The sequence below is a fragment of the Lampris incognitus genome, chromosome 9 (genome assembly GCF_029633865.1).
Source record: "Lampris incognitus isolate fLamInc1 chromosome 9, fLamInc1.hap2, whole genome shotgun sequence".
Classification (NCBI taxonomy): domain Eukaryota; kingdom Metazoa; phylum Chordata; class Actinopteri; order Lampriformes; family Lampridae; genus Lampris; species Lampris incognitus.
The window spans coordinates 52,824,450-52,840,531 of NC_079219.1; the positions used below are offsets into that span (position 1 = coordinate 52,824,450).

The 16,082-nt window shown below is 49.1% G+C and overlaps 1 protein-coding gene across 1 annotated transcript in view; it reads right to left on the reverse strand.

Annotated features, from left to right (window-relative positions):
* The window catches only part of chn2 (chimerin 2), a 46,116-nt gene that overhangs the window by 9,288 nt on the left and 20,746 nt on the right, over positions 1-16,082 (reverse strand). Inside the window, exons 4-6 of the mRNA XM_056285823.1 lie at positions 14,383-14,414; positions 14,007-14,120; positions 9,783-10,053 (exon numbers count right to left, since the gene is read on the reverse strand). Of these exons, the coding sequence (XP_056141798.1) occupies positions 9,783-10,053; positions 14,007-14,120; positions 14,383-14,414 (417 nt within the window). The remainder of the gene's footprint in view (positions 1-9,782; positions 10,054-14,006; positions 14,121-14,382; positions 14,415-16,082) is intronic.

Sequence of the window (16,082 nt, forward strand, 5' to 3'; positions counted from 1 at the left end):
GCCTCACACAATGGCCCTCATTCACTTGCCCAGAGAGAGAGAGAGAGAGAGAGAGAGAGAGAGAGAGAGAGAGAGAGAGAGAGAGAGAGAGAGAGAGAGAGGGAGAGAGAGGGAGGGGGCAGGGTCTCTGGTGGGGAGGGGCCAGCGGGCTGCAGGTCGGGGGAGGTGGGGAGCTGCCCGGGTCGCTTCACACGGTTCAGCAGCTCTGCAAAGCAGATCAATGCCCCAGTCACCTTCTCACAGGAGAGCACAGAGCACACTCCCATTAACGAAGTGCCCCCGGACTCACTCCAACTGCACTCAGCTGAAAACACAGAACTACCAGTGCCCCTGCACAGACCACTCTGCTTCTACCTCTATAGAGAGGCAGGCGTCGTTTGGCCTCAGTGTGTGTGTGTGTTGTGTTTAGTAAACTAGAGCGTAGCAGGCGGAGAGTGGTTTGTGCATTGGTTTGGAGGCAGGGCGGATGAGGAGTGGCCCTGGCCAAACACAGACACCTGAGTACACAACCTCAGAATCAGGATCAGAGTTTATTGGCCGTGTAAGTTTGCACACACATGGAATTGGACTCTGGTTTCATGGCTCTCACAGTGTACTTAACATAGAAAAACAACAAAACAACACAACAATCTTCAGATGTATACACATCGATTGATTGATTGATTGATTGATTGATTGATTGATTGATTGATTGATTGATTGATTGGGTGATTGACTGATAGATACAGATGGCTTGGTTAGCCTCTTGACCTCTTCGTTTCTTGTATATGTGTGTTTATGCAGGTATAAGAGATGCCGGGGGACACCACAAGCCTGTGGATAGTGTGCATGTGGATAGTGTGTATTTCTCTTACTACCACATACAAACTGTCAGCAGTGTATGTGGTTGACAGTGTGATGGAAAGCAAGAGAAACTGTTGCTTTGAGCTCATGCAAAAAGGATTGTTGACTACTGTTGACTACCGCTTTCAAATGGGACCTGTACTGGTCGAGTGTCAAAATTTTGGAGAAACTGCTTAGTTAATAAATGGCGTGCAGTGTCCAAACTGGTTGACTTCCAGCTATGTCAACCTGCAGCCCGAATTCCCCAGGTCGCCCCTCTGCAGCCCCGAGACACCGTCCACCCTCCGACCACCAGCACCATCAGACCAGCTACTGGGATTTCAGAGGGATTATGGCCATAATCCTTTGCTCAGGATGTAATCCTGCATCAGTCAAATCCAAGTAAAATCCAATGGAGAGCTTCATTTGCAGGCATGAAGCCATACACTTTGTGTCGACTTTGTGTTCCTATTTACTTTACTTGTAAACATGTGGTCCTCAGCGCCACAAAGACGTGTGCTGTTCACGAGGAGTGACGTGAAGTGACAGCAGTTCACTTGATGAACTGATACGATGAACATAGACATAGCATAACAAATATTAGTCTAAATTTTACTCTTAAAAAGCCTGAATTGGGTTTCTTTCATGGCCTTTCAAAAATACACCGGGGACGCAAACACTGAAAACGCAAGATGGAGCTGATATTTAATAACATCTTAATATATCTTAACTTATTAAATCTCAATTAATTTGATAAGAGATATTCATATATCTCTTGCGGTGTGGGAAGATGGCGGCGTGAATTCACATTTGCGGTGGCCACGCCCAGTACCATCCATGCAGTGTCTTTGTCCACATCTGCTCTAAGTTTGTCTTCGTTTGATGGCTGGGAGAGCTGGCACTGGATCGGCTGGGAGAGCTTGGTCTGCTGCGTCCTGTGGGCCCAGGGACCACGGCCCTGCCTGAAGCTGTGCCTGTCTGACATGACGTGGAAGTGGGGCAGGCTAAGCTAACTGCTAGCCCATGCAGCCCGGCGGTTCCGATAACACCGAGGGCGGTCTGGCGGCGGCCTCGCCTAGCCTTGACTGTGATTTTAGTGTCGTCGTGCGGGGAGGTGCGTCGAAGGTGTCTGGCTGGGAGAGCTAGCCTTGGATCGGCTGAGGGAACTTAGTCTGTTGCATCCTGTGGGCCAAAGGACCACGGCCCTGACTGGAGCTGCGCCTGAAGACGAAACACCGAGGGCGGTCTCACAGGACGCGGAAGCGGGGCAAATAAAGTGTTTCCGATTCTGATTTGTGAAACGATGCGTGAAACTTTTGCCTGAAATGAGGGGGAAAAGGTCAGCAAGGGAGCAAGCGCAGGATTTACGATGGGGAGCTAGAATGACAGCGGCGTTGTAAAATCTGTTGTGCAGGTCAGGATGGCAAAAGATCCAAAGGGCAAGGTAAAAATACAATGAGAGGATGCCTTTGGTCTTTTGTGCGCCTACAACCATTCTGGCAATCCAGGGACTGGTGAGAACCACGGATTACCAGGGACGGCCAAGTGAGTGGCAGGACAGGTGAGGATATCTGTAATTACCTCAGACGTCCTTTAAAAAGAGGACACACCCATAGATGGATCCTGCTAAACCAGACCAGGCGAGGAAAAGATAGACCATCTCCACGAGGGGATAGTTTAAGGTAGGGGGGTAGGGGTCGGGGGTGGGGGGGCAGAATGTGTGATAGACAGAAAGAGAGAGGAGGGGCATCTCTTTTTGTCCTCGGGGCAGATGGCTTCTTGTCTCCTAAAGAAGAGCTTGGAAGAAAAGGGGGGGGGACAAAAGGTAGTCAGACAACAAGCCCTGCTTTCTTTTCAAACGGCCTGGCTCTTTTGTTCCCACACAGCGCTGCGAGGGTGCAGCTGAGCAGACACACACACATACACACAACAGCACAAGTCTTTCTGTGGGCGCTGACACATTAAGAAGAGCAGGACAGAACTACACAAACCCGAGACAAAAACACCCCGAACGTCTCGAGCAAAACAGGAAAAATGGACTCCTCTGTGACGTGCACGGCGGTCAGAGAACGCGGCCCCATTATTCAACACAGACAGAGACAGCCCCTTTTATGAAACGTGTTTTCAATGGCAACACTGACAACACTGACAGTGATCAATTTGTAAATGTCTGCCGCGACGCCACGCGAACAGCATTTTTTGGGGTTTTACAACTGAGAGACATGGAGGACCGGAGCTCTCTAAAGCCTGTCTTTACATGTTTATGGCAGGGAGCTCGAGGGAGAAGTCAGGCGGTCGTCCCAACAAACATGACGATCCCTTTATTCTGAAAAAAAATTTTCCCCCTAGGTTTTGCAGCCAAGGCCGGCCGACATGCGGCAATCACGAAACATTCATCACATTCCTGACGTACGCTGTCGAGTCCCGTCGCTATCAAACCGGTGTGGTGAGCGAAACACGAAGGTGAAAAATCCATCACACACACATTGTGAGGAGAAGGACGGGCTGCGTGGGTGAGTCACTAGATCAGCCAGGTACCTGTCTCCTCTCACTTCTGAGAGGGTTCCCAGACCTAATGGACACTAGTAGCCCCTGACAGCATCACCCCAACAGGAAGTAACTGTACCCTTAACAAGTCTTTATGTGCAACATTCTGTGATGTGAACACTGCGATATGTCTTACATAAAAATACTTTATTGATGTAATACATTCATATATAACTCAGCCACTGGGGATGGACAAGCCAGTGCTTTCTCAGTACCGGTCCCAAGCCCGCATAAATGGGGAGGGTTGCACCGGGAAGGGCATCTGGCATAAAACCTTTGCCAAATCAAATATGCAGATCATAAATCAGATTTCCATAACGGGTTGGTCGAGGCCCGGGTTACTAACAACTCCCACTGGTACTTCTGGCCAGCAGGGTGCCGGTGGAACCTATGCTGCTGTTGGGTGAAGGAGGAGAGGGGGGAAGGCATGTCTAGAGTCATGGGAGAGGGGAAGGGTAGGACCGTGGCGGTGAGAGTCGGAACTTTGAATGTTGGCACTATGAATAGTAAAGGGAGAGAGCTTGTCCGGGTAGCATAGCGGTCTATTCCATTGCCTACCAACACGGTGCTCGCTGGTTCGAATCCCCGTGTTGCCTTCGGCTTGGTTGGGCGTCCCTACAGACACAATTGGCCGTGTCCGCGGGTGGGAAGCCGGATGTGGGTATGTGTCCTGGTTGCTGCACTAGCACCTCCTCTGGTTGATCGGGGAACCTGTTTGGGGGGGGGGAACTGGGGGGGAATAGCGTGATTCTCCCATGCACTACGGCCCCCTGGTGAAACTCCTCACTGTCAGGCGAAAAGAAGCGGCTGGTGACTCCACATGTATCGGAGAAGGCATGTGGTAGTCTGCAGCCCTCCCCGGACCAGCAGAGGGGGTGGAGCAGTGACCGGTACAGCTTGGAAAATAGAGTAATTGGCCACGTACAATTGGGGAGAAAAAGGGGAAGAATAAAAAAAAGGGGGGGGTGAGAGAGCTGGCTGATATGAGGGAGAGAAGGAACGTAGATATACCACCTGTGGAAGAGACCAGGTGGGAGGGGATTAAGGCCAGGAGCATCGAAGGTGGGTTCAAACTCTTCTACCATGGTGCGGATAGAAGGAGAAAGGGGGTAGGGGTAATTCCGAAGGAAGAGTATGTCAAGAGTGTGTTGGAGGTGAAGAGAGTGTCAGACAGAGCGATGACTCTGAAACTAGAAATCGAAGGTGTGATGATGAATGTTGTCAGTGCATATGCCTTGCACGTTGGGTGTGAGATAGAAGAGAAAGACGAATTCTGGAGCGAGTTGGATGAAGTCGTGGGGAGTGTACCCAAGGAGGAGAGAGTGGTGATTGGAGTGGACTACTCCAATCAAGTGAAGGAAACAGAGGCAACAAGGAGGTAATGGGCAGGTATGGTGTCAAAGAGAGGAATGTGGAAAGACAGATGGTGGTGGATTTTGTGAAAAGGAAGGAAATGGCTGTAGTGAATACATATTTCAAGAAGAGAGAGGAACACAGGGTGAGGTATAGAGTGGAGGAAAGTGGACTATATCTTATGCAGGAGGTGTGATCTGAAAGGGATTGGAGACTGCAAGGTGGTGACAGGGGAGAACGAAGCAACGCAGCATCGGATGGTGGTTTGTAGATCAAGAAGAGGAAGAGAGTGAAGGCAGAGAGAGCCAAGGATCAGATAGTGGAAGTTGAAGAAGACCATGGTGTGGAGTTCAGGGGGGAGTTAAGACAAGCACTGGGTGGTAGTGAAGAGTTGCCAGATGGCTGGGCAACCACTGCAGAAATGGTGAGGGTGACTAGGGAGGTACTTGGTGTGTCATCTGGACAGAGGAAGGAAGACAATGAGACCTGGTTGTGGAATGAGGAGGTACAGGAAAGTATATGGAGGAAGAAGTTGGCAAAGAAGAGTTGGGATAGTCAGAGAGATGAAGAAAGTAGACGGGAGTACAATGAGATGTGGCGTAAAGCAAAGAGAGAGGTGACGAAGGCAAAGTAAAAGGTGTATAGCGAGTTGTATGAGAGGTTGAACACTAAGGAAGGAGAAAAGGACTTGTAAGCAAAGAAGAAAAGGATCGAGCTGGGAAGGATGGCAGCAGGTTAGGGTGATGAAGGCTAGAGATGGAAATGTGCTGACAAACGAGGAGAGTGTGTTGAGAGGGTGGAAGGAGTACTTTGAGGGGCTGATGGATCAGGAAAAAGAGAGAGAGAGAAGGTTGGATGATGTGGGGATAGTGAATCAGGAAGTGTGGTGAATTAGCAAGGAGGAAGTGAGGGCAGCTATGAAGAGGATGAAGAGTGGAAAGGCGGCTGGTCCAGATGACATACCTGTGGAGGCATGGAGATGTTTAGGAGAGATGGCAGTGGAGTTTTTAACCAGATTGTTTACACAATCTTGGAAAGTGAGAGGATGCCTGAGGAGTGGAGAAGAAGCGTACTGGTACCGATTTTCAAGAATAAGGGTGATGTGCAGAACTGTAGTAACTACAGAGGTATAAAGTTGAACAGCCACAGCATGAAGATATGGGAAAGAGTAATAGAAGCTAGGTTAAGAGGAGAGGTGACGATTAGCGAGCAGCAGTATGGTTTCATGCCACAAAAGAGCACCACAGATGTGATGTTTGCTTTGAGAATTTTGGAGAAGTATAGAGAAGGTCAGAAGGAGTTACATTGTGTCTTTGTGGAGTTAGAGAAAGCATATGACAGGGTGCCGAGAGAGGAGGTGTGGTATTGTATGAGGTAGTTGGGAGTGGCAGAGAAGTATGTAGGAGTGGTGCATATGTATAAAGGCAGTGTGACAGTGGTGAGGTGTGCGGTTGGAATGACAGATGTGTTCAAGGTGGAGGTGGGATTACATCAAGGATCGGCTCTGAGCCCTTTCTTGTTTGCAATGGTGATGGACAGGTTGACAGATGAGATCAGATGTTTGCGGATGACATTGTGATCTGTAGCAAGAGTAGGGTGCAGGTTGAGGAGAGCCTGGAAAGGTGGAGGTATGCACTGGAGAGAAGAGAAATGAAAGTCAGTAGGAGCAAGGTGGAATACATATGCGTGAATGAGAGGAGGGACAGCAGAATGGTGATGATGCAAGGAGTAGAGGTGGTGAAGGTGGATGAGTGGGGCCAACTGTTCAAAGTAACAGGGAGTGCGGAAGAGAGGTGAAGAAGAGAGTGCAGGCAGGGTGGAGTGGGTGGAGAAGAGCGTCAGGAGTGATTTGCGACAGAAGGGTACCAGCAAGAGTTAAAGGGAAGGTTTACAAGGTGGTGGTGAGACCAGCTATGTTATATGGTTTGGAGACAGTGGCACTGACGAAAAGACAGGAGGTGGAGCTGAAGGTGGCAGAGTTGAAGATGCTAAGATTTTCATTGGGAAGAAGGACAGGATTAGGAACAAGTATATTAGAGGGACAGCTCAGGTTGGATGGGTAGGAGACAAAGCAAGAGGGGCGAGATTGAGATGGTTTGGACATGTGTGGAGGAGAGATGCTGGGTATACTGGGAGAAGGATGCTGAATATGGAGCTGCCAGGCAAGGGGAAAAGAGGAAGGCCAAAGAGGAGGTTTATGGATGTGATGAGGGAGAACATGCAGGTGGCTGGTGTGACAGAGGAAGATGCAGAGGACAGGAAGAAATGGAAACGTATGACCTTCTTTGGTGACCCCTAACGGGAGCAGCCAAAAGACAAAGAAGAAGGTGTGTGTAAATGAAGAGAGAGAGAGAGAGGGACATAGACAGATAGACAAATAGATTTTCCCACTTGAGCAACCTACCACCTCAAATTCCTGGCATACGAAAACTTACTTGGCAAGTCAAACAGATTCTGAGAGTAAATACACGAGGGTGAGAACAGAACGAGTGTGCTGCAGCTCAGATGCTGGAGGGCGTGACTGCATGACTCTGTGATTGTGTGACTGTGTGTTGTGTGCTTGTGTGTGTGTTTGCGTGATTGTGTGTTGTGCGATTGTGTACTCAGTAAACATGAAGCTGTGACAGTTCACACAGCTTCAGGCTGCCCCATCAGGTCTCCACTCCTTCTGGAGACCATGTAAAATGGCACAGAAGGACTGCACGGTACTTTCTTTCTTTTTTCTGAAAATAATCAGCAGGTGTTTTTCAAACATCACACGGAGCTGTCGGTGGTTCATGTCCTTGTGTGTAACGGTTGGCAGCTGGATTGTAAAGGGAGTTTTCCACAGACCGATAGACAGAACTTGGAGCTGACATTTAAACTTGAAGTCATGCTCTAGATTCTTACTTGCCCACGGCAGCTTACGGTAGTTTAAAGCCGATGAAGCCCTGACAGCTTTGCTCCAACCAAACACTGAAAACACATGACTGTTGTTATTTTAATATCCGTCATATACATCAAGATGAAAGGTACAACAATGTACAAATTGTACCCCCCCAATTACCCCCTCTGCCCATCCGGGGAGGGCTGCAGACTACCACATGCCTCCTCTGATACATGTGGAGTCGCCAGCCGCTTCTTTTCACCTGACAGTGAGGAGTTTTGCCAGGGGGATGTAGCGTGTGGGAGGATCACGATATTTTCCCCAGCCCTCCCCCCCAAACAGACGCTCCAACCGACCAGAGGAGGCGCAAGTGCAGCGACCAGGACACATACCCACACCTGGCTTCCCACCCGCAGACACGGTCAATTGTGTCTGTAGGGACACCCGACCAAGCCGGAGGTAACACAGGGACTCGAACCGCCGAGCTCCATGTTGGTAGGCAAGGAAACAGACCACTAGGCCGCCCGGATGCCCGAACCAGACTTATTTGGAATCGGTCTTTCGGTCGTGATGTCACAATGCCTCTGATCATCGGAAGATGGCGCCCGGCGTCGCGTTGCCCTTGGAAACGGCCCGAATCCGAAAGACCGATTCAGAGTCCATAAACTACCGACCAACAGTCAAACTAGACCCACAAAGCCTCCGTCAGCAGCTCATGTCTCAACAAGAGTGGCGGAACAAGAACGCAGGGACGGATGAGATCCTTACGACAGACAGGCTGATGTGCTGAAGACACCGTGTCCCCAAAGCAACGTGTATTTTCCGCAGGCTGAGAGACACATGAAGGGTAAAGCTCAGGAGAGATGCCTCCTCTGTGGAGGGACCTGCTTAATAAAGAGAGCCTTGTGGATCTAAACTTCCTGTACCAGGCTGGAGTGAGCGAGAGAGACAGAGAAGCAACTGTAGTTTAGCTCGCCACCTAGCGGAAGGGATGGTTATTACACTTCTGCGCCTGAAGAGCAAACGGGGAAACGAGACAGCTCACATTCCCTGGACGTTAATCATTCACACACAGGCCATTCAACAATAACTGGTGAGAACAAATGGCAACAATGTGCAATTTGTCTCCGCCGAGATCCACGTCCGATACGCACGGCAGGAGGAGCAAAGTCCCAGTCCCCTCAGTCATCATTACCTTTCAGGGGAGGCAACGAAGCATGGCAGAAGCCAACACACCCAGAGGGGGGCAGGAATAAAGCTCCTCTCTCGCTCCCGTCGAGCACCCTCTCCTGAAGCCCGTCTGCAGGGTTGCCTCCCACAATTTATGAACGCTCAGCATTAAAGCGTGGGTCAAAATCACGCTGATAGTCGTTAAAGGGCAAATGGAAGCGTAATGCATTTTAGATTCCTGGCCCAAGTAGACGTCTTCAATAAAAAATAAAAAAAGGGGGGGGGGATTACAGTCACTTTTATGAAATGATTAGTAGTGTTTTGAAAATGATTATTAGAAAATTGAAACGAATTGTGGAGATTAGTTTGCAGAATAGATCCATTTAACATCATGAGTGATGAAAAACAGGTGATGCCCCCCACGAACACACACACACACACACACACACACACACACACACACACACACACACACACACACACACACACACACACACACACACACACACACAAACACACACACACAAACAAACAAACAAACAAACAAAATGGCAAAATGGAAACATTATGCTTTTGAATGACAGGCTATCAAGGGTGGGAATATTAATGTGGGCCTCTCCAAAGGGAGGTTAGAGACCAGGGTGAAATACATAGCGGCCTGGAGGTGACACAGAGATTTACAGCTTTGCTCAAGGACACTTCAGGAGGCGAATATGCTCGTGGCCTCCGGCTGAGCAGGGGTCCCTCTGTTAACTACTTCATCCTCCTTTACTCCTCACACCTGATTCTGTTTGGCATGCATGGGGAGACAACCGGGGAGAGGTTGCTCGTATGTCCTATCAGAAACCCAGATGTGGCTGATGTGCCTTTGGGCAGGGCACTTCAGTGGCAACTAGCCTAGGCGGTGCCACTGTATGGCCGATGGTGTGCTGTGCCCCACCTGGGCGATGTGGCCAGCAAAATGACTAATTTACATGGTCCCAAACGGATCAATAAAGCACAACTTCAAAACTTAAACCCTCACCCTGTCATCTCTCTGGAAGGTGACCCTGCGGGGCTCTGCGTGCTCCCGGCTGAGCCTGTGCACCATCTTGTCCTTCAGCAGCGAGGTGTAGCCCAGGTGCTCGTAGATGGGGTTGGTGGTCATCTTGGCGATGTACTCGGCAGCTTTGGTCTCGATGTAGAGGGTGATGAGCCCATCGGTCACCAGGTCGTGGACCGACTCAAACCTCTTTTCACCGACAAAGTGCTTCCCATCATAAAACAACCTGTAGTTCAGCGTCTGGTGGCCGAACCTACGCCAGGAGACCGGGAAGCGGATTTGGTGGGAATATGGAGGGAGGAAAGAGATAGACAGAGAGAAGGAGTCAGTTTCATGAGTTAAATGAGACGCAGCATAACTGCGGCCCTGAAGAGCTTCATTTCCATCAAGCTATGTTATGTGCTTTTTGAGGTTAAGAAAAGGATGAGCCAATTTGAAATGGTAAGTTTAAATAAAAAAAAAAATCCTAAATATTGTGGAAATGCCTGAGGTGGGAATGCTTGCATGACATTATGTGATAAACAGTGACTGAGGCTGAATTTTAGAAATGTGCCATTAAAATTCTTGAACACCCTTCTTTTTTCCCTTGAATATCTTTAATGTTGCAGTTGTGTCACAATCCTGCACACAATAGATAGCTAGCTAGACAGACAGACAGACAGACAGACAGACAGACGGATAGACGGATAGACAGACAGACAGACGGATAGACGGATAGACGGATAGAAATTATTTTGGTACAGCATGGTAGTTCAGTTCCAGTGCAACAAGAGAAAAACAAACAGCACCATAAACCATTACAACAACACACACAAAAAGGAAACACATGAATGTGGGAATATGTACAGTGAATATTTATGATATGTACAGTTCAGTTATCCAGCACATCAAGTAGCCCAACAGGCAGCGAGTACAGTGACTGATGTGCCAGTGCAAACCAGTCCAGTGTGAGTCCAGTCCAGTCAAGTGTGAGTCCGGTCCAGTCTGAGTCAAATCCAGTCCAGTCCAGTGTGAGTCCAACCCGTGTCTAGTATGAGTCCAGTCCAGTCCAGTGTGAATCCAGTCCAGTCCAGTCCAGTCCAGGTCATGCAGCTCAGTATACGGGGTCTTGCAGCAGGGCATGTTAAGTGTTCTGACTGCTGAAGGGAAGAAGCTGTTTTTGAATCGAGTGGTTTTGGTGAATATGGACCTGTAGCGCCTTCCAGAGGGGAGACGCTGGAAGAGGCGGTGGGCTGGGGGGGAGGGGGGAGGGTCACTGGTTATTCCAGCTGCCCGTCTGAAGATGTGTTTCATACGCTTTATATGTGCTTTTATGCACCACACATCTGGAACAAACGCCTGGAAAACTGCTGCAGGTCTGCCGCAACTCTCAGCTCTTTCAACTCAAGGCTGGAGACTTTCCTCTTTGCCACTGCCTTTTATTATAATAAAACTTGAAGCTTTTGATTTTCATCTGACACCACACTAACTTTTACTCTTTTTTTAAATGTCTTTATCGATTTGTGTTGCTTTTCTTAATGCCTTATGTTTTATGTAAAGCACTTTGACTTGCCTTGATGCTGAGATGTGCTACACAAATAAATCTGCCTTGCCTTCTAAATACAGTGAGTTATTCATGCAAGAGGCTGTAGTAGCAACCCGACGTGGATTGTTTGTTCGCTCAAAGCCACAGTCCTGAAGTTGGACGCTTTCCTTCAGCTTCCTGAGCTACTGTTTACTCTCCCTTGGTAATGGACAAAGACTTGAATTTGTGTTTTGTGAAGATGTGCATACGGGAAAGCTAAATACATAAATAAATGCAGCACGGAACAAGAGGGAATGTTCTTTATTCACATGCTGATTAGTTATTTGCTTTAGATATGAACAGGGTTCATCCCTACGATCAATTACCGTGTGATGTGCAGAACGGATTCATGCTGGGTGAGGACATTTACAGACACAAGTACTGCAATCCTTGTTTATTCTTATGCGTGTAGCGACTTCTTTGTTTTAATGGTTCTTTATGGTGTCTTGTAAGCCCACAGAAGCCAGTCGACACTAAAATAAATATCAATCAATCAATCAATCAATCAATCAATCAATCAATCAATCAATCAATCAATCAATCAATCAATCAATCAACCAATCAATTACACCAGCACCACCCCCCTTGCAGAGCTAATACATATGGCTGAACCCGGGTTTCAGCTTTTGATATCTCAGTATATCTGTTGTTAAAGGTCTTCGATGAACCTGATCTGCCAAATCTGCTTGCCAACTATGACGTCACTTCTCTCTCACAGATGCTGCCGCCTACATGGGGATCACCAGTTCGAATCCCCGTGTTACCTCCGGCTCGGTCGGCCGTCCCTACAGACACAATTGGCCATGTCTGCAGGTGGGAAGCCGGATGTGGGTATGTGTCCTGGTCGCTGCACTAGCGCCTCCTCTGGTCGGACAGGGCGCCTGTTGGGGGGGGGGGGCTGGGGGGAATAGCGTGAGTCTCCCATGTGCAACGTCCCCCCCTGGTGAAACTCCTCACTGTCAGGTGAAAAGAAGCGGCTGGCGACTCCACGTGTATCGGAGGAGGCATGTGGTAGTCTGCAGCCCTCCCCGGATCGGCAGAGCGGGTGGAGCAGTCAAGTCAGGTCAATTTTATTTGTATGTATAGCCCATTATCACAAATACGCCTCAGTAGGCTGTACAGTAACACAACATCCTGTCCTTAGACCCTTGCATCGGATAAAGAACAACCCCCTAAAAAAAAACCTTTAACAGGGAGGACAAATAGCAGTGACCGGGACGGCTTGGAAGAGTGGGGTAATGGCCAAGTACAACTGGAGAGAACGGGGGGGGGGGTGTGTGCTGCCAACTCATTCTTTTGCATTTGGCCTTGATATTGATGATGTAGAGGGCAACGCACTGCATCATTTTCCCCACGAACTTCCAGCTTCACACTACTGTGGCAAGTACACCGGCGGTAGAAAGTATCAAAAAAAGACTTTTAGCTTTAAAACTAGCTAGCATGAAGCATCCCTGATTTGCATATTCATTTTCTGGACTTTTCAAAAGTTCCCCTATTGTTTAACATCAGGATGCAGACACAGCGAGTGAGTAAATAAGGGAGTGTCCATTGGAGACAGTGAACAGTCAGGCTGGCTAAAGCTGCAATCTGTCAACATTTCTCCATTAACCAACCATTATTCTCTCCATGTGTATGATGTAGTCAGGCTCCATCATCCTACCAGTCATCCTCACCATGGTTGGAGACACCCCCCAGTTTCCATTTATCGCCACTGAACTGTTTTGACCGGGTAGGAGGAACACTGGTGCAGCGGCAAACACGCACATGCTGGAAACAAATCCAGCAGGAACAAAGACTGAGACGTGATGCTGGTGTGTCCATGACAACCAATATGGCTGTACAACAGTGTTCCCATATAGTGTGATGTAGTTTATAACACATTAGACTGTCTGTGTTGGCTTTGGTCCCAGGATCAATTTTTTACAAGGGTGGGAATGGTTTACTGCTGAGCCGACAGCACACCGGCCACAATGGCTGCTACACCTGGTTTGTAGTCCTGCTACACTTGGTTTGTAGTCCCAGAACATCAGAGCAGTGTTGTAGTACTCGAGTCCAGGACTCGGACCTGAGTCTGACTCGAGTCCTGATTTTCAGGACTCGTGACTCGACTTGGACTTGAGCACTGATGACTTGGACTCGAGCATTGACTGCATTCGGACTTGGAAGTTGGAGATGAGGACTAGGACTTCTTATTTGATAAAGACTGTTTTTTTTGTTTTTGTTAGTTTTTTGTAATGGGCCCTAATAATTTGGCATAAGATATTGATAGCTATATTAATACCATAACATTGATCACCACATTCTAGAATGTGGTGATCAGTAGCTTTTTTACGGTGCCAGAGTGGAGCACTGGAGCCCATCTTGGAACTCGACTCAGACTCAACCTAGATGGCTCGGACTCAGACTCAGGTAATGGGGACTTGACTCGGACTCAACTCGGACTCTTCTTTGGGGACTCGAACACTGGGGACTCGAGACTCGACCTCGAGGTTTAGTGATTCGACTCCAACATTGCATCAGAGTCAACAGGTTTGTTTCTCTCTATCTCCTCCATCCGCCATGCCGAGAGGCTGTTTGACCGGAATATGGGACAAACCTTCACGGGAATGTGTGCTGGGTACTTGCCGGATGGGGTTTTGTACCTTAATGCCAAGGTGTGTGTCCCCGGCTGTCTTTGGCTCTCTCTGATGAGGTAAGCCCCTTCCACTGCCCCCAGCAGCTCGTCTGCATATTCTCGAGAGATGATGCCGTGGAATCTGTTTAGAAACAAAAAATGGTCGGTGGGGCTTCTGTGGCATCTGAATCATTCATTTCATTCATTAGCAGATGAACTTGCCCCTCTTTCAGAGACAACAAACTACAAAACCCAAACGCGCACACACGCACAAACACACACATACCTCATAAAGCCCTAACTACATCTAATTCCAGACAATAATAAGAAATGATCTCCACTCTGTCCATGGCGTTATTAGAAAAAGGGAATAAAAATGATGGTGGTAATTAAGTTAGACTCACTCTCTGCCGTAGTATTTGGGTCTGGTCTCCATCTGTAAGCCAAGAGAAGATAAATTGGCCTGAGTGATTTATGGAGGCTCCCCTAAATGGCTTTGCCGATGGTTCTAACAGCTTGTATGAGAGATAAAGGAGTCCACACCGCAGGATGGATTATCTCCCGCCCAGGCCCACAGCACGGCGCGGAGGCAGATTAAAAGGCAGCGTCAAGAGAAAAAACAACCGGTCATCAGCGGCCAGCCACGAAGAACTCATATTTAGTGTGTTAGCGGGTCAGGCTGGCACGCCGTGTCTCTGGTCAGAAAAACACAAATGGGCTCTTTTCATGTTCTGGGTGTGAACAAAATAAAGGAAATGCCGGCGGAAAGACTTTTGGGATGACGGGCCTGTAATGACATGATGCGCTTCCTCGGCGGATGGGATTTATTTAGTCGTCTCCTCTAGACAGAAAGGTCGATGCAGGCTTGGTCGGGCGCCCCTACAGACACAACTGGCCGTGTCTGCGGGTTGGAAGCCAGATGTGGGTATGTGTCCTGGTCGCTGCAATAGCGCCTCCTCTGGTCGGTCGGGGCACCTGTTCTGGGGGGGAGGAGGAACCGAGGGGAATAGCGTGATCCTCCCACGCGCTACGTCCCCCTGGCGAAACTCCTCACTGTCAGGTGAAAAGAAGAGGCTGGTGACTCCACATGTATCGGAGGAGACATGTGGTAGTCTGCAGCCCTCCCCGGATCGGCAGAGGAGGTGGGGCAGAGACCGGGACGGCTTGGAAGAGTGGGGTAATTGGCCAGGTACAATTGGGGAGGGCGGCACAGTGGTGCAGTGGTTAGCACGGCCGCCTCACAGAAAGAAGGTCTTGGGTTCGAGCCCCGGGGAAGGCCAACCTTGGTGGGTTGTCCTCTGTGTGGAGTTTGCATGTTCTCCCTGTGTCTGCGTGGGTTTCCTCCAGGGGCTCCGGTTTCCACCCACAGTCTTTGGACTGTGGGAGGAAACCGGAAATAGGTCAGGTGAATCGGCCATACTAAATTGTGTGTGTGTGTGTGCCCTGTGATGGCCTGGCGGCCTGTCCAGGGTGTCTCCTCGCCTGCCGCCCAGTGACTGCTGGGATAGGCTCCAGCATCCCCGCAACCCTGAGAGCAGGATAAGCGGTTCAGATAACGGATGGATGGACGACTCAAAAACAAAAAAAAAAGGTCGACGCACCGCCAACAACACAATAACAAGTCATCGTGTGGGCTCCATCTGTACAACGGCAGCAGATGACACACAGTCACCTCCCATCGTAGAAGGTCTTGAACACGCGGGTTTAGATCAGAAGTGGTTGTTTAGCATGACTTTGTGCTCTTCAATCTTTGGTGTGACCGACTCAGCTTTGTGGCCACGGGCCATGTCATCCTGGAAAATGTTCCTTTTCCAGGAAAAGAAATGACTCATGGGATGATTATCACTTAATTAAAACAAAGGACTGCCTCCAGCTCATCAGCAGAGACACCAGCAGAATCCTTTTCTGTTATGAAGCATAATGTTCATCCCTTGATGTTTTTCAGTCCCCCCCCCCCTTTTCTCCTCAATTCAATATACTCCACTCTTCTTCCGAGCCGTCCCGGTCGCTGCTCCATCCCCTCTGCCCATCCGGGGAGGGCTGCAGACTACCACGTGTCTCCTCCCATACACGTGGAGTCGCCAGCCGCTTCTTTTCACCTGAC